General features: G+C 35.1%; 2 protein-coding genes across 2 annotated transcripts in view; both read right to left on the minus strand.

Moving 5' to 3' along the window:
- Positions 1–4419: 4419 nt before the first annotated feature.
- On the minus strand, positions 4420–22099 carry LOC127875044 (uncharacterized). The gene is made up of 6 exons (XM_052419845.1): positions 21565–22099; positions 21268–21465; positions 20971–21168; positions 20533–20871; positions 11575–13473; positions 4420–5815 (listed from the first exon to the last, which is right to left on the minus strand). The coding sequence occupies exons 1-6, from the start codon at positions 22097–22099 to the stop codon at positions 4731–4733; spliced, it is 4254 nt and encodes a 1417-aa protein (XP_052275805.1). The 3' UTR covers positions 4420–4730.
- A 42-nt stretch (positions 22100–22141) lies between these two features.
- LOC127875047 (uncharacterized) overlaps positions 22142–24051 on the minus strand; it is a 101908-nt gene continuing 99998 nt past the window's right edge. Inside the window, exon 6 of the mRNA XM_052419855.1 lies at positions 22142–22329. Within this exon, the coding sequence (XP_052275815.1) occupies positions 22142–22329 (188 nt within the window). The remainder of the gene's footprint in view (positions 22330–24051) is intronic.

The raw sequence follows: 24051 nt of genomic DNA on the forward strand, positions 1-24051 counted from the left end.
GTGTGTATATAATTTGAAATGAAAGCTAAAAAATCTCAATTTGTGTGTGTAGCATCGGATAGTGGTTCCTATATTGATATATTCGTCGCTATGAAACATTGAATTAATGTAATAAAACTATGCGTTGCTTTGATGTTTCTATACAGGTTTCGTCAGATTGATCTGAACAAGGAACAACATAAAAACCTTGGATAGAATTTGTTCTTCGACACGATGAAAATGGAAGGAAAATGATTGATTTGTCTACCTTATACATGAGCCGTCTTTTGAGAAAAGAGTGTTTAAAGCGGCCTTTTCACAGATTTTGGCATACTTTGAAGTTTGGCATTAAATGCTTTATATTGCTAAATGTAGACATTGGATTCAAGAAGCTCCAGTAAAAAATCAAGAATAAAATTTAAAAAAGGAAAAAAGTAAACCTCAGCAGGGCTCGAACCAGTGATCCCTGGAGTCCTGGAGTAAAAACGAATGAGACCGCTCGACCATACTGCCAAGTTTGTATGACAGACGTATTTTATACTTTATATAAGCAATCTTCGTAGTTTCACAAAATTAAACGACAACAACAGAACTCTCTAAATTTTTCAATCGTTTCGCGTTGCTTTATAATTTTCAGGTTTTTAAATCGTCAAAAGATGTATATAATGGATATATTAGAGCATGTTAAATGTTCAGTGTTACTTTTTCCTTACAAATATCATAAGTAAAACGAAAATTTGCGAATCTGAAACAACTTTTTTTTTTCAATTTTGTCAATTTGCCAAAACGTGAAAAGGCCCCTTTAATGCATGTGCGTAAAGTGTCGCCCCATATAAGCCTGAGCAATCTGAAAAGGCTTATCACGGACGACATATTCCGCCTTAACACGATTGTTGCTAAGAAGGGACTGTCTGTGAACGAAAAATATCATACAAGCGGAAAGTGTCGTCCCTAATAAGCCTTTGCAAACTGCACAGGCTAATCAGGGACGACACATTAAGCACATACATTAAATCCCATTTCCACAGAGTACTGTCAAAATGTTCAAAACAGTAACAGAAGTGCAGCTATTTGTTGTCAGGGGAAAATAAGTCCAAGCGTCCTTGCCCCTCGCGGACACGCTCAAGGGATACATTGATTAATAAAGACTTAATTATCAATAAAAATTTAATTTTCAACTTACCATAATAACTGTAAATATGTTCATATTGGTTTAAAACTGACCAAGCCTATGATATTATTCGTAACAAAATAGCTAATTTTTCCTTTATACCTCTATATCAAAATGTTTCTTAAATCAGATAGTGGTCCTCATCAAAGTTTGTTTAATTTATTCCTCTGATTTTAAAATTGACAAAGCCCTAGAAATCAATATATATAAGCAACATGACTTAAAAATTACTTTCTGCTCTCAAAACCAACAGGTGACCGATTCAGGGTCATATTGCATATTATTCCAGAAAATCGGTTCTTTGGTTGTGTCGTTATCGCACCACCATGTGATCCGAATACTGCGTTAATATTTATTTGTTGGGTCATTTTTATAATATGAAGCCTACATGACAGACATTGAAATGATATGCAACGTAACGATTAAACCAACATAAATATATCAAGGTTTGTCACAGTAACACTGTTTCACCTCTATATCTCGATAATTCTTTGACCTAATATCATGCCTATTGTTATTGTGGTTACGCCCGATAAAGGGGATATGCCTATGAATTTTGCGGACACCCGATTAAAGATCAAGGTCAAGGTCAAATAGTAGTTTAACAGGATATTTGTGTTGGCACTGTTCTTTGTGAAAGATTTGTCCTACAATCATGCATATTAGTATAATGTTTACACAGTAGTAAACAAAGACGCAGATGGATTGTTAGGTCACAAGGTAAAAGGAAGGGTCTCATGAGCTGGTATCCAAAAAACTGGTTACTTCATTAACTCTAGAGAACAAGTTCAACCAGCAATCATCGTAATTGACATGCCGTTGACTTGATTAAGACGACGCTTATAAATCTGGCAAACGGATGTAGTTGCACATAGGTGGAAATATTGATGTCATAAGGTCAAAGCTCAATATCAGTTTAGTAAGTTTCCAAACACTATCTAGTTAATTCTAAGGAATATATGTATTAATATGCTGGCTGATTTCATCTCTCATGTTCCGTACTCCAACACTTTCGTCTTTGCATCGTCATCTTCATTATCATAATGGTATTAATAATGTTCATAATCATCATCAGCAGCAGAAGCAGAATAATAATCATCATGTATTGCTTCCTATCATCCAATTGCTAATGATTGTGACAAAAACAACACAACAATGTTATAAACCGAATAACAACGAGTTCAATGTAAACATTTTATTCTCGCAATCCAAACTAACAAGTGAATATGTACGAAGAATTTCATAGTAAAAAATGCAATCGTTAAATGGAACCATCAATCAAATGCTGTTAAGCTTAACCCATTATGCCTTGTGTCTAGGAAAAAAGGCCTTGGCAGACAGCGTAGATCCAGATGAGACGCCGCACGATGCGGCGTCTCATCAGGATCTGCGCTGTTTGCTTAAAGGAATTTCTTTTAGAAATGTTCTAAATATAGAAATAAATATACAACACATCCCTAATTTTGGAAATAAATTGATCCTATTTAGATGGATGGGAGAGTCGACTATGCATTAATGGGTTAAAAATGCAACCATTATATGGCACCATCAATCAACTGCTGTTTAGTTTAATGATATTTTTACGAGAAAGTACACGCCGATACCAAACAGTGCATTCGTATTTGCTCAAGAACCAGCATTTGAGCCGCGTTCTGAGAACACTGGGCTTAATGCATATGCTTAAAGTGTCGTCCTAGATTAGCCTGTGTTGAATACACAGGCTAATCAGGGACGACAGTTTCCGCGTTTTTATGGTATTTTTAGTTTCAATGAGGTCCTTACCGATAATCAAGTTTAGGCGGAAAATGTCGTCCCTGATTAGCCTGTGCGGACTGCACAGGCTAATCTGGGATTCCACTTAACGCTCATGCATTAAGCCCAGTTTTCTCAGAACAAGGCTCATTGTTACTATGTGTCGATATATTGACTTGGTTTTCCCAACAAATAGTATGACTTGTGCACATTAAGCAGTTTCTTTCTGGACAGCAAAATGGTATTTGAAAGTGAATAAATCTGTACGTTCGTTTATTACTCGTTTTCCTTTTCTGAACATTTATTATATTTTTTTTATGATGAGTTTTTATTCATCAAACGTTTTATTCCTTAAAAAAAAACTATTAAGATCGTAATTTCTCAATAGAAACCCATTTAAGGAGTTAACACATCACACTTCGTCCACAATAGCTAACAAAACATTAAAGTGTATATATACAATAGTATATAGAGAATAATAGGTTAGTGTTGATTATAGATCAGGTTTATCATGCGAGGCTTAGAAAACAAAAAGCACGAGCCTTGGCGAGTGCTTTTTCGTTTTCGTGCCGAGCATGATAAACCTGATCTATAATCAACACTAATCTATTACTCTATGTATCCCACTTTTTATTTTGAAAATCTTTTTGTTGAAACAAAATTAGTTTGACTGGATAATTTCGCTGGAATTATGACGTCATTTCGTCAAAATATTGACGTCATTTCCAACGTTCCTTCATTATAGATGATATTTAATCAACGGGGCTTAAATCAACCGAATTCGCTGTAACAGTGGGATAAAATAGTATATATATATATATATATATATATATATATTATATATATATATATATATATATATATATATATATATATATATATATATATTTATATATATATATATATATATATATATATATATATATATATATTTATAATCTATACTATATATATATATCTATATATATATATATCTATATATAGATATATATATTTATAATGAAATTCGTAATAAAAAATAAAAATGTGAATTTTAGGCGACATATCAACATGAAATAGTTTAGAAACATTTTTCTGTTTTAAAATAAAGTAAAGCTGTATGAGAAATAAAAGTATGTAACTTCTTTTTCTTGTTAAATTTAGCAAAGTTACATTATAGTAATAATGTATCTTGGTACTGATAAAATATACAAATCACAAGCACTGTGAACACGGTTCAAATTAACAGATATTATTACATGATGACTTCTTACACGAAACGAGGTGTGTTTTCTATTACCAAACACGTATCCTTATTGTTTGTTATTTTGCAATATATATGGATTGATTTTCTTTAAATGTATATCTAGAGAATGTTCGAAACGTGTACATACATTTCTCGCTATTAACCCATTTAAGCCTTGTGGACTCTCCCATTGTTCTAAATTGGATCAATTTATTTCCAAAATAAGTGATGTCTAGTATATTTATTTCTATATGTAGAATATTTCTAACAGAAATTCCTTTAAGCAAACAGCGCAGACCCTGATGAGACGCCGCATCATGCGGTGTGTCATCTGTGTCTACGCATTTTGCCATGGCCTTTTTTTCTAGACGTTAGGCATAAATGGGTTAAACGTGAACTTAAACAATGCATACATTAAATAGTTGTTGCAAAGATGTTAAACATTGTAAAACGAGATGTATTCAATAAAATCTGTTTACAATAACATTGACAAAAAAAGAAAATTCTATAGAAATATAACGATCTATGTATGCTTTCCAAGTGGGAGATATTATTATTTCACAAACCTTTCCAGACATTAACACACAACTGTTAATAGTTAAATCATGTGTTGCAACCGTATTGATTGCTTACTCCTGATGTCGAGGCTGGAGTAATCAGAAGTCGCATTGATATTCGATGTATGACGTCATCATGCAGCCATTCAAGGAACTCTGTATATAGCTGCTTATCTTTAAAGTTATCACCGTTTTGTTTATCGTCATCGATATCACCATTGCTACGAACAGACCAGCAAGAAACATCCGTATTTTCTTCAAATTCTCGGTTTTCACGTATTCGGTCTAATATTCGGAATCGATTCACTGCAACATTCTCCAGCGTCTCCAGTTCCTGTACTATGGGAATGTACTCCTCCGGTGCGATTTGCTGTATGCGTTCCTCATAATAATCATCATCGGCATAAGTTGACCTCGCACAGCCGAATTCAAGCCTACTCTCAATCGTCTGAGTACATGCGCGCAGTGTGTCGATAAGTTCACGTAATTGAGATGGAAGCAATGTGTGACAGTAAATAATTAAATTCTTCAATGATTGAGGTGGCTGAATGACGAAATATGTACGCAAATGAATTGTAAGCGTTTCCAGTTGTGTAAGCGATGATAGTGACTTGGACAACAGCTCACCACGTTTCTCCCATGCTAATGTTAACTCACCACCCAAACTGAGACTATTTATATTGAGACTATGGAGCGCCTCCCACAGACTGTTTCCAGTTTCCTCCATTTCTAATGTAGGCGTTGCCCACGGTGCCCACGATACCCACAACCACCAATTTATTAACCCAAAAATAAGACTGAGACTTTTTGTATTGAGACTATGGAGCGCCTCCCACAGACCGCGACTGCCTTTCCAGACCACCATTTCTAATGTATTGTTTATAACAATAATTTTAACTACTGTATTTGTATTTGATCCCTGTACACTTGATGCTATGCTACACTGGTGCAGCTCACACGTAACCTCATGATCGAGTGTCAGCAAAGAGCTGAGCAGACTGCGTAGACCTCGAGAGGAAATTGTAACTATGTCCAATACAATCCGTTCTATGCAGGGTAGTGCTGGTAGAGGGTCTAGACTGTTTAGAACAATCCAGACCGGATGTTTTGATTTGGACGAACAAGCCGACTCTGAAATAATACTTGAATCCATTACACATTCAAAAGAGCATACTTTTTAAGTTTTTATATATGTAATAATATAAATAAATGCATTTATAAATGAAAATATTGAAATTGCCATATGATTCGTGCAGCATTAAAAAAACTGAACCATTTTTAAGATTTTGATTAGTTGATAATAAATTATACATTTTTAATAAATAATAAATTTGTTACAAGTAAAATTGAAATAATGTGAATGGTCTATGGGAGACAATCCAAACACAGTTTTACCACAGTTATCTTCACTGCCATCATAAGTAATATGTGTCACTCTGTTTTCTTATTCAATGAAAGTTTTTGTTAATATGAACATAATCGAATCCTGTTTAGGTAACTTTATTTTATGCTTTCCGATGGTTTAAATACATGTATCAGTAAATTAAAACTGATATTTCACTGTTTGAAACAGTAAACAAGAGCTGCTACCATAGGATGACTTATGCCCCCAATAAACGCTTGATAGAAGTTATGAACTTTTTCGAAACCTAAACACAGATTTCGAAACCAAAACGCGGACCCTAAGTTCAACGTCAAGGTCACAGGATTCAAACTGTTTGTGCGTATGGAAAGGCCTTGTCCATATACAAATGCATACCAAATATGAAGGTTATATCTCAAGGGACATAGAAGTTATGAGCATTTTTCGAAACCTAAACACAGATTTCGAAACCTAAACGCGGACCCTAAGTTCAACGTCAAGGTCACTGGGGTCAAAATTTTTGTGCGTATGGAAAGGCCTTGTCCATATACACATACATACTAAATATGAAGGTTATATCTCAAGGAACATAGAAGTTATGGGCATTTTTCGAAACCTTAACGCAAAGTGTGACGGATAGACGGACAGACGGACGGACGGACAGATAGACGGACAGTCCGATCACTATATGCCCCTTTTCTTCGAAAGGGGGCATACAAATAACAGTGAAAATTACCGATAATTTTCATTGTTTTACCTGAGCTATTGGTAGTTATCTTTGATTTCCACATTGTGACCCCAATTAAAGACAAACTTTACAAAGGGGGACTACTCTGCATAGATGTTTATAAAAATATACTGGAGAGCTCCCATTTAAAATACATTAAATATAGTAGTGTTTATGGATAGCATAGAAAAACTATATTTTCACGACTGGCTGCGCCACTCGTTTAAATGTCATTTTATATGATTAGTTGTGAATTAAAATCGGTATTCCACCAAATCCAACAAATACCCTCTATGTTATAATGTAAGTCAACATTGAAAGTAGATATATAAAATAATTAATTGGAAACCTAACTAATAAAACTTACATCTCAATAGATCACTATAAATCATTACTATTTCCTTATTTGGCATTGAAGTTACGATACAATTTTGCATGTCATCATTTTGAATAGATCACGATTCCCAATGATCGTGTTTTGTCTAGTAAGAAATGTTAACTGAATTAAAACAACGACTTTTTTCCAGATAACTCTTCGTACGCCTTGTTTTTATATAAATACGTGAATTTATGGTTTCGCTTGGTTCAACACCAACACCACCGTCATCTACGTCATCACCATCATCATCATCATCATCATCATCATCATCATCATCATCATCATCATCATCATCATCATCATCATCATCATCATCATCATCATCATCATCATCACCACCATCATCATCATCATCCTCATCACCATCATCATCATTATCATCATCATCATCATCACCATCACCAACACCAACACCAACGTCATCAACACCATCATCTTTGTCATCATCATTATCATTATCATCAGTACTAGCAGCAGCAGCATACTCAGCAACATAACTATAATCATTGTCATCACCATCATCATCATGATCTTCCTCATCATCATATTCATCATAATAATCATCATATTCATCATTATCATCATCATGGCCATCACCAACACCAACACCAACGTAATCACCACCAGTATCATCATCATTATCATCAGCACCAGCAGCAGCATAATCAGCAACATAATTATAATCATTATCATCATCATCATGATCATCATCATCACCATCATATTCATCATTATCATCATCAGCAGCATCATCGTCGTCGTCATCATCATCATCATCAACATCATTATCATCAGCATTATCATCATCATCATCAACACCAACACCACCGTCTCCATCATCATCATGATCATCATGATCATCATGATCATCATGATCATCATGATCATCATCATCATCATCATCATCATCATCATCATCATCATCATCATCATCATCATCATCATCATCATCATCATCAACATTATCATCATCATCATAATCATCATCACCACCACCACCATCATCATCATCACCATCATCATCATCATCATCATCATCATCATCATCATCATCATCATCATCATCATCATCATCATCATCATCATCATCATCATCATCATCATCATCATCATCATTACCATCATCATCATCATCAACACCATCACCAACAACACCAATACCACCGTCATCATTATCATCATCAGCAGCAGCAGCACCATCAGCCGAAACATCGTCGTCGAAACCATAATTTTAATCAGAATAATCATCCTCATCTTGGATTATTGGGTATTAAAATGTAAATTTGACGACAGTTGTATAATTTATATGTTAAAAAATATCATTAACACCCATTTCACAAGAAACACACTGTTTTAAATACTTGTACATAGTAGTCTGTGCTCCGAGGTGCGTGCGGTATATGGATCTTGTTTTGTATTATTAAACGACGACGAAAAACGACCAATTATCAAAAAATATAGTAAAACACAGATTTGTGAAAAAATTATACTCACAAATATGAATCACTAAAGATAAAAGATTTCTCTAGCAATATGTTCCGGTTACACACATGCACATGTTTGTTCATGTTATATAATGGCAGTTCCAACTTCGGTCAAATATTACCTATCGTTAATGTTTACAAATGCATATTTTAAATTAACATTTGGCTCCGATGGCTTAACATTTACCTGCTCATATTTACATATTGGCTCCGATGACTCTTTGTCTGTAAAATTGTATTTATGTTGAGCTAGAATGCAGGGCAAGCCTAAGGCTTATTGAAAAGCTTTCGGGTCCGTTTCCTGGGTACAACCAGTACTTTGTTTTGATCTCTAGAACGCTCCCACTAAGTGGATCGAACCCAAGACATCCCGGTCGTTAGACGGACTCCATATGCACTACGACACGGCGACATAAAATACAAAGGTCCTGTGAGGAGACTTCGAGCTAACCCTAAATTCGAGCCAAGCGAGTTCGAGCCAACAAGAGTCGACAGTACGTAAATGATCATAATAAGTAAATGTTACCTTATTCCTTAGTAATACGCCCACATATGAATGAATCGTGAATATTTAGTGGACATTTGTTGATGTTTATTGCATACACACAATTAATAAGTACTACTTTATCCTTCTTTAAATATGACACATCTTTACGCATCGTAAACAATACTCGTTTACTGTTTGTTTTAAAATAGAATACGCATCTTACTGTTCAAACCAAAAAATCTATCGTGTATATAATTTTTACATAACGCAGAAAGTAGAAACGAGCCTGGGCATACATTAATACAATATATTTTTTTATTTACAATGAACACATATTTTTACAGCATTCCAGTGTCGTTATATATGAAAAAAAATCATTTGATTCTGACTACCAAACACATTTAATGAACGCAATTGTTGTTCAATTCCTACGCGTCAGAATTCTAAATCGTTCTTAATCGACTGATAAACAACCCTTTATTGAATAGTATTGTTCAAACAGAACGACTATTTAAATATCGATCGGCATACTGCATTGCATTCCAGGTATTAACTCTTCAAATTAAACTAATATTATTTATTTACCGATGAACAACACTAAAGAAAATATTATTTATTTAAAAAGAAAGATTATTCAAACATCGTTTGACAAGAGTTCCATTTCATAGCTTTTCGTTTTTTAATAGCGTAAATTGTGAATATCAGCCTTGAATACACACTTGCATTTCAGATACCGCACTGTTTATGTAATTGTCAGTGGAATAAGAAGAGCATTTTGAATACACTCAAAGCGTATCATATGGCGTATGCTATTTCATTTATATACTATACGGACACGATAAAATACTACGCCCGCCGTCGTTAGCCAAATATCCGAAAAAAGATCATTAACCCATTACCAGGAACATGCAAACAGACGAGAACTGTTACACAATAGTATACCTGTATATAAATGTAGAAAACCATCCAATAGGTGTCCGAACTACTTGCGATCCATTCATTAGCAATTTTCGCTGACGGGTAAAGCAACTATATTTTACTTCCGGCGCAAGAGTCTGTGTTCAGAGGTATGTGCATGACTCAATTTAAGTGTTGATTTTTAAGAAGAAATGTCTAACTATTTTATTTGTAAGACAAGTTCCGCATACAAACTTATGTCTTCTCTATAATATATGTAGTGTATATTCCAAGCATTTTAAAACACAACTAGCATGCACAATTTATCTTTTGCGAATAAATGTTGTTTGAAATTGCTACATGGTTGACAACAATTAGTGAAATTGATTTCCTTTCAAAACCATACACAATATTAACAACTTAAACGGAATATCAAACCCGTAAATTAAAATTGTATTATATGATTATTTTTTTTTTGCATTTTAAGAGGATGTATGTTCAAGTGCAAACTGTGATACTGTACACAGTTTAAGGCGATACATATAATGCGAAACAGTATAATAGTAAGTGTGTTTAACTCTGTTCTAGACATTTATAGAGAAGGAGCAGGAGCTTTTGAGGCAAACATTAATTTGCTACGTGCACGGAATCGTTTTTTTCCGCGAACAGCGCAATTATCATGGAGAACGGCTCGTTCACATAAATGTTTAATCTGAAGTTGTGCGATAAGTCGCTGTATTGAATAATAACAAGAGCACCGCATAACGGGTGCCACGCTCGGCTGCGAAAGCTTGTCAGAATTTGTTTTTTTAGAGGTCACAGTGACCTTGACCTTTGACCTAGTGAAACAAAATGGGTGTGGCGTGTAGAACTCATCAAGGTGCATCTACATATGAAGTTTCAAAGTTGTAGGCGGAAGCACTTTGATTTTAGAGCCAATGTAAAGGTTTTAGCACATCGCCGGCGGACGTCGGACGGGCGAGCAGGATAAGACAATACCTCGGGGTTTCTCCTAAAACAGCCTGGCTAATAAAGGTGAATGTACACATGACGTTTCAAAGTTTTAGGTGGAAGCACTATGATGTTAGAGGCATAGTTAAAGTTTTATATTAGAGGTCACAGTGACCTTGACCTTTGACCTAGTGACCCAAAAATTGGTGGGGCTGTAGAGCTCATCGAGGTGCATCTACATATGAAGTTTAAAAGTTGTAGTGCCCAAAAATGGGTGTGGCGTGAAGAACTCATCAAGGTGCATGTACATATGAAGTTTCAAAGTTGTAGGTGGAAGCACTTTGATTTAAGAGCCAATGTAAAGGTTTTATCAGGACGACGAGCAGGCTATGACAATACCTCGGATTTCCTCCGAAAACAGCCGAGCTAAAAATCATGTTATGTATATGTTTGATACCTCTTTCGTCTTTTTACTGTATAGAATAGTATTCAATGAGCTGATCCATTTTAATCATAATACATTTGATCAGACTGTGATACTTTCATTACGGACCGTACAAAACGAAAGCGCGTGTGAAACAAATATGTTATTGTTTACTTACCTTTTAGCCACATGTTTTTGCCCCGTAGTTTTAACGTTTCCAGCTTGCTACACGATGACAAGTCAAACTCATAATGGGATGCAGACTCGCCTCGTTCATAGGAACTCTGACTCTCTACATCATCATCATCATCATCATCATCATCATCATCATCATCATCATCATCATCATCATCATCATCATCATCATCATCATCATCATCATCGTCATCATCATCATCACGCTCTATCGTTAGATCCAATGACAGAATATTTGACATGTTTTTTAGCCAGATGTTGTGGACGTCTCCTATTTCGGTGACCGGTATGGTGAAATCAAAGTGACTGAGTCTGAGGTTACTGTCATAATGTTTATTCGCTACACTTTCTCTGTATCCTGATAGTATGATGCTTGAAAACTTACAATTAGACTGATACCAATCGCGTTCATTCTTCATGCTAAACGAATCAACATTGCGTTCATTCATCATGCTGGATAGTTTATTAGCAGATGATATTTCCAGTCCACAAAGGAATATAAACACCTGTGAAATATCCATATATGCATCCTTGTAACGGTTGAGATAACCGGAAATGATGTCATCAATCAGATGGGTATTGCAGGCGATATAATAAGCAGTGAGGAATTCCTGTATGCTCTTGTGGATGAAGGAAAATGAAGAAGATGATCGCTTTGTAGACGGCTTTCGAGTTGCCGATAAAATACCGGATTCGAATGCAAACTTTCGTTCTTCTTCATCTAATCCAAATTCCTCCAAATCTGTATCGCTAAACACTAGTGAACTTTCTCTTGTATTTGAAAACAGCAAATGGAATGCCGCTTTAGCAAGACGATCCACGTTTTCAATATTTGGCCGTATGTGTTCAGTGTCTTTGAAGCATTGGACGGGTGGCGATTTAAATTTTATTTTTTTCTTGTTTGCCTTCTTAAGAAGACTTTCCAGGAAGAGACTGTATATTTCACACATGCAGCTGTTCATTTCAGTCCCTTCAAACCATGAGCGCACTATCAATTGCAATAGCATTGGTGAAATCAGAAACTTTTCCAAGTGATTTTTCATTATGAATGACTTAAATTCTGATTGTTTTTTGTCCAACATCATGTTATCTTTACAATCATCCATACAGCCCAGCAGTCTTCTGCTCACCTCAAAAGGCTCGTTAACCCCTTCCAGTTGAAGCAGTATGTCAATCTTCGCGTCAGGTATCATCGCTTCTGTCAATTTCCAAGGTCGAGTTGTAATCAACACATCACAGTGACTGTGAGATACAGCCAATATCGGTAGGCTTTTACCTTTGTTGCAGGTCCACTCATCTAGACCATCCAGTAATACCAAGCAGCGTTCACGTTCCATGATCTCATTCAGTAGTCGGTATGCATTTTTGCGTATATCCTTATCGCCGTAAATTGAGTCAATTATTTGTTTTTTAAGCATCTCTAAAATGTTTAACTCGTTGACTGAATCCCTTAGAGTGACATGGAAAACGAACGTGTACACTTTCAGGGTCTCTAAATCTTCAAAGACATGAGAGGGTCTCAATCGTGCATTAGCATCGGCAGTGTAAGTTTCGTCCGTCTGGAACTGTTTACCTGATGCTTTACTAGTTATACAACACCAGTCTCTAACTAATATGGCGAGAAACGTGGATTTGCCAGACCCTGCCTCGCCTTGTATGAACATTTTTCGGTTGTATTTACCATCCTTTAAAAGAACGTTGCTGTATTTCGTAATCGTTGTATCAGTTTTCTTGAAGGCCCCCTTGACTTTTTCCATCAACTGTAATTTTGGTGGCATGTAAATATCATCTACCCTAGCGTGAATACCGTCCTGCAATGGCGAGGTTGTGATGGTACTAAGTGTGTTGTCGTAATGTTCAATCATCATATCTAATAGCATTTCTGAAAACAAACAAACGCATTGATTAAAAACTATTCCACAATTAATAATACAACGAGTGGCAGAATTCGGTATGTAAATCATCGTTGAAATATTATTGTATCTATTCGATATACATGACGTAAGGATATTTGTATGACTTTATATATTATAGGGAACATAGGCAATTACTTCTTCAAAATACTAGTTGTTTGTGCTGTATTATGGATAATCTGTATATATTCTTATATTACGCAGCAATTTTAACCTTTAAATGTACGTTCATGTTATGCGATTTTCAACGACCTATGTTGTTTGGTTGTATACATATTGGCACATCGATTCCTTCATTTTTTAAATCACATGGTGTGTGTTGATTATTAAGGCCTTACCACGGTCTCAAAAATACTGATCCTTATGGGTGCCTACAGTTGATATCTAATTTATTTAAGAAATAATCGACAGTTAACCGTTGGTTATTGCGGTAATAACCAACGGTATGGAGTTCCGATGCGTAGGAATTAAACCAAGAGGGCGTAGCCCGAGTGGTTTGATAACAAGCATCGGCACGACATGCCGTAGGTTATTACCGCAATAACCAACGGTTACCCGTCGATTATTTCGATTCTAACACGATTTCATTCATAAGTTTTCCGCGATTTAAAGGTTATATATGAGAATTATATTAACCGAATGTACTCCACTTTTCCGCGAAAACGTGACGTCACCACAACAATGACAATCAAATGACGTCGTCTTCATTCATAAACAGTGCGCGGACAATCAAAGTGACGTCATACTTATCTCCGTTGGTATATAGGGGTAATAACCCACGGTACTTTTCCTTCTGTGTATACAGAAAACAAGCTACGTGCCGTGGTAGAATATTGATTATACAGTTCAGATTTGAGTAGAAGCCTAACCGATGTAACGCTCAGTTATTACCAGCATTGTTATTTTCATAATGAATATGATTGTAAGCATTCCATAATACAGTTCCAGAATCCCCATTCCTATATAAGAAGCTCAAACCGGTTTAAAAGGGGCAGTCCTTAATATAAGGTCACAATATAGTAAAAGATTTCCTACACAAATTCAATGTGAAAGCAATAACTTCAACAAAAAATAAAGTCAAACTTTTGCGCATAGAGACCCCCATAACCATACCTTTTCTTAAAGAGCATTCCAAGCCCAATTGATTTAAAGAATAAAAAAGATAGGTCACGCGACATGTAAGAAAGAACTCGCCACGAATCAAAAGTCACTGTTTTACGGCCATCTATTTACCGGACACTATCCAGTTCATGAGGGTTTCCCGCCATCTGTCAAAGTCTTATTTAGTCTCCAATCTTCAGATTAAAGAGTGAATTTCTAGTAAACAACAATGTTTTCCCTGCCACATGCACACAGAAATATACTAAAATAAAGTCATGGCAAGTGACTCTACAGAGAACCGTGTTTAAATAAATGATGTTCATGTTTTAAGAGAGTATAGCCTGCACTCCAAAAAGATTTAGTATATTGTAACCATAAGTATGAAATTGCCATATTACATAAAACATTCAAAGCGACCTTATGATTTCCCCCAACATGTATCGCCCATCAACCGCCCATCAACGATGGTAAATTGTAATAAATAACAACTGTTCATATTCCCCTGTATATTGTTTTATTTTTTGGGGGATTTTTTTTTATAATGCGATTGTTATGATTATTTAAATAACATTTTTTTCTTTCTTTAACATTTAATTTCGATTATTATATTAGTTGTTCAACAATGAAAGCTTCGATGAGGAAACATGTTTTGTCAACCTATTTCTAAAATCTCCTGGATAAAACACCATTGTATTTCAACATCTTACTAAGACATACTCATATGAGCATGCAATATAACATTTATTTCCATAAAACACCGTCACACCGTGTGGATCTGACAATACGCAATTGTAACTTTATTTAAAAAATACAAATTAAGTTTATTGTTGTAATCCTGTGAAAAAAGCAAATGACAATAACTATCACAAAACAATCTGACTGATAAGACGTATGGCACACACACACACACACACACACACACACACACACACACACACACACACACACACACACACACACACACACACACACACACACACACACACACACACACACACACACACACACACACACACACACACACTATAGAAATACAGCAAGGCTCAACGTGGGTATTAGCTCTCGTGATTTCGCGCGGAAACGTAGTACCGAACCGACGGAAAGATAGGCTAACACATTGTTTTCAAGACTGAATGTATTAACTGCATTAGGGAAATATATAGTTCGATTAAAAATCGGACGGAGGGGAAAAATATCATTTAAGTGCAGCATAGCACAAAATCTACGACACAATTTAGAGAGGATAAACATTTCTCATTTGTTGATTCTCGGACCGTTCGCAAAAGTCAACGTCGCGGAAATAACACATAGTTATGGTAAGTATTCCTAGGCATTTCCAAAAGAATACAAATTATCAAAATTTCAATAAAACCTTTTTGGAACAAACTGTGCAGAGTTCTTACGGAAAATTAATATCAACAATTTATTTCAAAATCGCGTGTACTAATGTATTATTCCAGTCGCACGAATTTGTGATATGATAGGTCAGTGTACAGCATGATTTACCGTTACACTTTGAATGGACCAATCAGTTTTCGATTAAGCGCCTCGTAAACTTTTAAGAAAAGATCTGATAATTTAACCTCTTATTAAATTACCCCAAAATTATATATAGCATACGATTATATCTTTCTTCGGTGATGTTCCGAGTAAACATGAATACTTTCATTTCAAAAGATTTGTGCAAAGTTTGCGATAATGATTGTATAGATATGTCATTGTGGGTATTTTTATTGATAGAGTTTTTTATGATTGATTATCTCGTTTCCACGACCATCAGACCGAATATTACATGCCCACTTCTTACCGGAACTTCATATTATGATTCCGTGAATTATGGTTATTTATTTATGACAAGCCGACGTAACCCAACTAATGCTTTTAAAATTGCTTATTTCTCCTACTTATTTCTTATAAAAAGCCAACACTCTCTTAAATCATTCTACCTTGATTCCTTGACAATATCTTTATATAAACATGCAACAAAGTATGCGACTATATAATGTCCTCCTTCAGTGATCATACGCGCATGCGGTATATTTTGTAAGCCTTTTAGATTGTTTTTACAAAAAACCTTTTAACTTCGTAAAAAGGTTATATACCACAATGTTACATGAACATTTAAATTGGGTATTATATGTCGATGTGCATAATCTCGTATCATAAAACAATTTCAATAATAAGACCAGTTTAACCTGACAAGAGGTCATCATCGTGAAATCATGCCTAACAATGGCATTGCGCCAATACATTTGTTTGTTTGCAAATCATTATGATCCATGTCCGGATTGAATTTCACAGTGGCATTCGGTCTAAGTGTAAAAAACGACCTGTAGTCACGTGAAATATTAAGCTTGTGGGTGGTTTTTGTTCATATCTAAAAACATGAAGTAAGAACGTTTCTAACACGAATCTGACATTAAAACACATCCGTAATAGCTCACACCGAACACACTGAGAACTGAGTAGATATTAATGACGTACGCGGTAGTTTCGTTTTACGCAAATTTGTTTTGACTGTAACACCGGTTGCGCAATAAGTGTATGTTTTTTCGGATATTCGAATAAAAACGGGATGCATATTCAATAAGGGAATGATGACAAGAAATAAGTACTATTAAGTTTAAAAAAATGATAAACAATGTGCAGCCCCTAAATAACACAGTTAGAATCGACACTCATTCCTGCGACAATTAAAAATCCTTTTTCTTCGCGTTTTTGTAACAACAATCAAGAATCTCATTACGGAAACAGTCAATACTTCCTTATAACTGAACATATTTGTGTCGCAAGAACGACTTGTTTAAGACGGATAGCTTTCCTTCAAATTAAGCAATTTGTAATTGAATCATCATAAATTTAAAACATGCCATCAAAGTATATATGTTTTATATAAAGAATATAATCAAAATTGTTATGCAAGTTTCATTTTATGCTTAAAAAAAACAAATCGGAAAATTTTAATTTCTCAAACAACGGCTTAAGTTATCAACTTTTATGTAGTGTTGTGTGAGAAAATTTACTACATAGAATATCTGATGAATTAAAATTATTCATCCACGACGCTCTGATACCTTTTAACCATGTGCGGTGGTGCATCTTGCCGCACGTGTATATAATACATGCATACTTTGCGCTTAATTTATTTTTCTCTGACCAATATGATTGGAAAAAAATAACATTGTGGTTTTTTTTGGTTAGCAAATGATTTAAGAAAACACATTGGTGTACACTAAGACATTTAAAGGCTGGTCAATCGTTAAGCAAAGTATCTGAGCGTGCGCCGGTACCGCACCTGCAACCCATTTATACTACACACATAACGTCATATTACACGAATGCAATGCAATCTTAATCTTTCTAACTAAATATAGTGGAATCCTTTTTTTATTTTTGTGACACGTTGAAATTCTTAAGACAAGACATGGGATCACGTGTAGCATTGGGGAATTTAATAGGGCCCGTATTCTGGAACGGGAAATCAACAGCCTTCAAAATACAAGAATGTAATCGATTCTCGATTCTCAATAAGATATATTCTTCTAACATTTGACAGAACAATAACCCGCATTATATTGAGCAAACAGGATCGGATATTTATTTATTAAGTTCATTTTCATTCGTGATGTGTTGGAACTTAGTATTTATTGTTTGACTGCGAGTTGTATTTTGAATTGTTATTGTGAACAAAAGAGCCTGGTGACTTAGTCAATATCCCCCTCTAAAGGCGGAGGGATATAGAATTGGCTTTGTTCGACCGTACGTCAGTTAGCCCACGAGCCATTTGATTAAATTGGCATGAAATCTATATGCGGCAAGGTATTTAACGTTTTCATAAAAATGCAATAGTTAGATTAGATTTTCATCGTACACAAACTCTGAAGATAAAAAAATTAATATATATTTCCCTAATACTTCCAATAATATGGTACGGCGTTAATACACATTAATTCATACAAATGATATGCCGTGAATTGGTAAAGTCATACCAAGAATCACCATTAATACCGTTGATATGCCCCTTTAAGTGTATTGTATACGTATTGTATTTAATTGAATACTTAATTAACATAATGTAATGACGTCGATATAATTTAAAATCATTTATAATTTGTATTTTCATTATATTCAAATCTACATTTGCATACAACAATTAAATGGTAAAGTCATATCTAGAATTTAAAAGACAATGTGGTATGCCCCTTTAAATTCAACTACCTTTTTGTTTGGTTCAATATAAACTTTTATTTGTTTGATCTTGCTAGACATAATTTGTGTTTTCACTTAAATTAAAATCTACTTTTGCATTGGCATACATAAAAAAACATTGACCAAGTCATGTCAAGAATTACAAATTATACCGTCGATATTTCCCTTGAATGTTTTGTTTACCTCTTTTTTAGTTGCATGCTGAATTTACCTACTTTTACTGATCTTGTTTCAAATAACTTGTGTTTTCATTTACATTAAAATCTACTTTTGAATTGGAAAACAGCAATATATGTACAAGTATGTGTTTTGACCTTTACCATGTACATGGTTTTCACTGTGTTTTTAAATTGTATTTTAACACATGCAATTAAACCGCTTTTGTGAAGAAACGACCTCGGTGACCTATTGTTTTCTTTTTATATTTGTTTTAAGTTATAACTCATTTAATATTTAGGCAAATTTGGAAAAAATCTAGGTGCAGGAAGGCATATACAAATAACAATGACTTTGATGCATTTTGTTTATTTTCATATGTGAAATTCTGTTGTTTTTGTTTATGTTTAAACATTGATGAAAAACATGAATCAATCGATTCACATTATTTTTTTAACTGCAGTCACATTTAATCAGTATTACATGTTTTGTGATAAACAGAGGTTGTTTTGAATACTTTTCTCATTAATTTATTCAAGTTTTTATGTCATTACCTTTTTGGTGAATTGTTCTTATGCTGAAATATGCTTGTTGTTCAAGAGCGAATAAAAAATGAACAACATCGGTGATCCATAATTTTTATGTTATTTTCTATCAAACACAGATCAGATTCTAGGTGGGGCAAAATTTGCATTAAAACTGTCCTTAAGCTCGATGTTCGAAACGTGCAGTAACAGTAGTACCGTCCGCTATGACTGATTGCTATTGTACACGCATATGATGTCTTGAATAAATACACACCCGATAACTGCGATTTATCTATGACAAGTTCAGAAGGAAATTATAAATTAATACTTATTTAATATTTCAGTATGTGTTCAATACAATAGAGTTCTTAATTAACAACAATCGGTATTTACAACAGTGCTGCGTACATGGCTGAATTTCTACGATATTTTTTTACAAATATGACTGTTGCAAACCATGGATATCCAAATATGGTACAACTGGTCTGTACAACGCATTGTGTAATTGACTTTACAGGTATAAATCCAAAAAAAGCAAATTTTTAAGTGATTGGCCTCTGCGCCAGGATTTTGTTCGACTTTTAAACATTACATGTAATTTCTTGTCATTTTAAATTCATTGTCCCAATTATGTCGTTTATTGCAATTTTTTCATGAGAGGGCGTCAGACTAATAGAAGACGACTAAGATAAGCTAGTTAGCAGTTACAATGTCATGAATAAAAAAATGCGTGATTTTCTCGGAGTTCATGTGAATCAATATAGTGATATTTTGAATTAAACCCGGAAACGATACATTAGTCTACATTAGGGTATAACAAGTTCTAACGGTTTAACGTTTGTTTAAAGGCAATTATAAAGAAGTTAAGAATGACGAAAAATGCACTATTTTTATTGGACACAATTGTGGTAAGTTTTTAAAATTAATACATTATGTTTAAAATTGCAGTTAAATAGCACTTTGCTCAATATGTTTCCAGATATTCCAAGCATGTGTTCCTACTGTTAACAGTAACGATTATGTTCGCATGCTTACCTTTCCGTTTCGAATAGTTCACTTCATCACCATTTGTCTTGACATCTCTGTCTTCTCTTTTTGCTTGAGCCACAATGTCCTCTTTTGCGGCATTTAACTCCGATAGTATGTCATCTTTCCGTGTGTTCAGTTCATGCACACCTGCCTCTGTGTGGGATATAATAGTGTCACTTCCTTCCATTGTGGCCGATTCTATTTCTTGTTTCCCGATAAGTGCCTGAGCGGACAGTTCATGCACACCTGCCTCTGTGTTAGATATTATAGTGTCACTTCCTTCCATTGTGGCCGATTCTATGTCTTGTTTCCCGCTAAGTGTCTGAGCTGACAGTTCATGCACACCTGCCTCTGTGTGGGATATAATAGTGTCACTTCCTTCCATTGTGGCCGATTCTATTTCTTGTTTCCCGCTAAGTGTCTGAGCTGACAGTTCATGCACACCTGCCTCTGTGTTGGATATTATAGTGTAAGATCCTAACATTGTGGCCGATTCTATGTGTTTTTTCCCGCTAAGTGCCTGAGCGGACAGTTCATGAACACCTGCCTCTGTGTTGGATATTATAGTGTCCATTCCTTCCATTGTGGCCGATTCTATGTCTTGTTTCCCGCTAAGTGCCTGAGCGGACAGTTCATAAACACCTGCCTCTGTGTTGGATATTATAGTGTCAATTCTTTCCATTGTGGCCAATTCTATGTCTTGTTTCCCGCTAAGTGCCTGAGCGGACAGTTCATGAACACCTGCCTCTGTGTTGGATATTATAGTGTCAATTCCTTCCATTGTGGCCGATTCTATGTCTTGTTTCCCGCCAAGTGTCTGAGCTGACAGTTCATGCATACCTGCCTCTGTGTTGGATATTATAGTGTTACATCCTAACATTGTGGCCGATTCTATGTGTTGTTTCCCGCTTAGTGCCTGAGCGGACAGTTCATGAACACCTGCCTCTGTGTTGGATATTATTGTGTCACTTCCTTCCATTGTGGCCGATTCTATGTCTTGTTTCCCGCTAAGTGCCTGAGATGACATTTCATGTACACCTGCCTCTGTGTTGGATATTATAGTGTCACTTCCTTCCATTATGGCCATTTCTATGTCTTGTTTCCCGCTAAGTGTGTGAGCCGACAGTTCATGCACACCTGCCTCTGTGTTGGATATTATAGTGTCACTTCCTTCCATTGTGGCCGATTCTATGTCTTGTTTCCCGCTAATTGCCTGAGCTGACATTTCATGTACACCTGCCTCTGTGTTGGATATTATATTGTCGATTCCTGCCATTGTGGCCGATTCTATGTCTTGTTTCACGCCAAGTGTCTGAGCTAACAGTTCATGCACACCTGCCTCTGTGTTGGATATTTGAGTGTTACTGCCGTACATTGTAGCCGATTCTATGTCTTGTTTCCCGCTAAGTGTCTTAGCGGACAGTTCATGCACACCTGCCTCTGTGTGGGATATAATAGTGTCACTGCCTTCCATTGTGGCCGATCCTATGTCTTGTTTCCCGCTAAGTGCCTGAGCTGACATTTCATGTACACCTGCCTCTGTGTTGGATATTATAGTGTCAATTCCTGACATTGTGGCCGATTATATGTCTTGTTTCCCGCAAAGTGTCTGAGCTTACAGTTCATGCACACCTGCCTCTGGGTTGGATATTTGAGTGTAACTGTCGTACCTTGTGGCTAATTCTATTTCTTGTTTCCGGCTAAGTGTCTGAGCTGACAGTTCATGCACAACTGCCTCTGTGTTGAATACTATTGTGTTACTGCGGTCGAGTATGACCGATTCTTTGTCAAGCCCACATGCCTCTGTAATTAAAAGGAAAATCAATTTTTGACTATAAATAGTATTATATACATATTTTTAAATACAATGTGATGTGAGATTTAAATGTTAGTGCGATAGTTTGGCACATGATTGTAATTCAATTGTAGCAGTTACAAATCGTATACAATGTTCGTATTATGTCAATATTTTTAAGTTGAAGGCGATTATAAATACATATATAAATTATATAATATGATAAATTTTATTTAATCATATAAAATGATTCTGTCAAGGGTTGGAAGTTATTTCTCTTATACCATAATATATCAGTAGCAAGTGACCGTTGTGTGACATTTTTCTCTAACATCTTTACATTCATAGTGTTATGGGTAGTAAGAGTGTCAGCATCCATTTGTGCTTAAATTGGCGCCTTGACAATACCTTTATATTTACATCAAACACATTTAGGCGACTATATTAACTTTCTCCTGGACCATACACGCATGTGACATATTTTGCAAGCCTTTTGGAATTTTGCATAGAAGTTTCACTTACTTTGATAAAGAGGTTAGATAAAATAATGTTACATTTACTTTAATATCAGACATTACAAGTAAAAGTTTATAATCTCGTATCATAAAACATTACCAAGGGTACTACCAGTGAAACCTATTAATAGGTCATCATTCGTCTGCAATAATGCCGAACATTTTGACTCCTGGTGTTTGTTTTGCAAACCAGTATGTTCCATCTCCGCAAATAATCTTACAGTAAACAATGAATTTTGCAATGGAATTTAGTCGACCAGGCAGAGAAAAAGACTGGAATAACGTGAAATATTAAGCGTGTTTGAGGACAATAAGGTTGCTTACACGAATCTCACATTACACCACCCACATTCAGAGAAATACAAAATGAACATACTGGGAAGTGATAGGAGCTATTATGCTCGTTGTTCGAAACGTGCACTAGTACCGTCCGCTATGAGTGATTGCTATTGTACAAACACTTGATGTTTATATAAATATATACACACCTCCCACTAATCAGTGACAAGTTCAGAAAGAAGTGATAAATCAATAATGATGCAATTAAAGTATGCATATTTTGTGCAAGAAAAAAATGTAACAAATTTCAATCACCGTCGATATAACAGAGACAGCTACTTCGTGATAAATTATTTCCATATACACGATGTATAACAAAATTTAACTATCTGTCAAAAGAAGATTACGTGAGTAAACGTGTACCGCAGGCTTTAATATATTGACTATGTGTGATGGGTGCGTGATTCAAATTATTGTTATAAAGCAGAATGTATTTTAAATGATCACCTATTTTATACAATACCAAGCAAACAAAAGAAAAAGAAAAGTAATTTTACATGACTAGTATAGTGTCGATGTACAGTTAAGATTTTTTTTTTCAAAGTGAACATGATATTCTATTCAACGAATGAAAGTTAGATATATTGAATATCTTACAAACATACATCGAAAAATCTTACCTCTAGTTTCTATGCGTATTCATTTAAAAATGTATGCAGATTAAGTGTTGATTTAATAATACAACAAACAAAGACGTGTCCAAATATAAAGAATTGATTGACATAATATGTCGACACAATTAACCAAGAATTTGAATTAATATGTAAAGTTTAATTCGCATATTTAACTTTTGAAATTCAATTATAAGAAAACCAATACACAATAATTAAGTTAATTGAAGCGCTCAATGGTTTGAATTGATAAGTTCGGTAGTTG

Source organism: Dreissena polymorpha, chromosome 3, assembly GCF_020536995.1.
Source record: "Dreissena polymorpha isolate Duluth1 chromosome 3, UMN_Dpol_1.0, whole genome shotgun sequence".
Taxonomy (NCBI): domain Eukaryota; kingdom Metazoa; phylum Mollusca; class Bivalvia; order Myida; family Dreissenidae; genus Dreissena; species Dreissena polymorpha.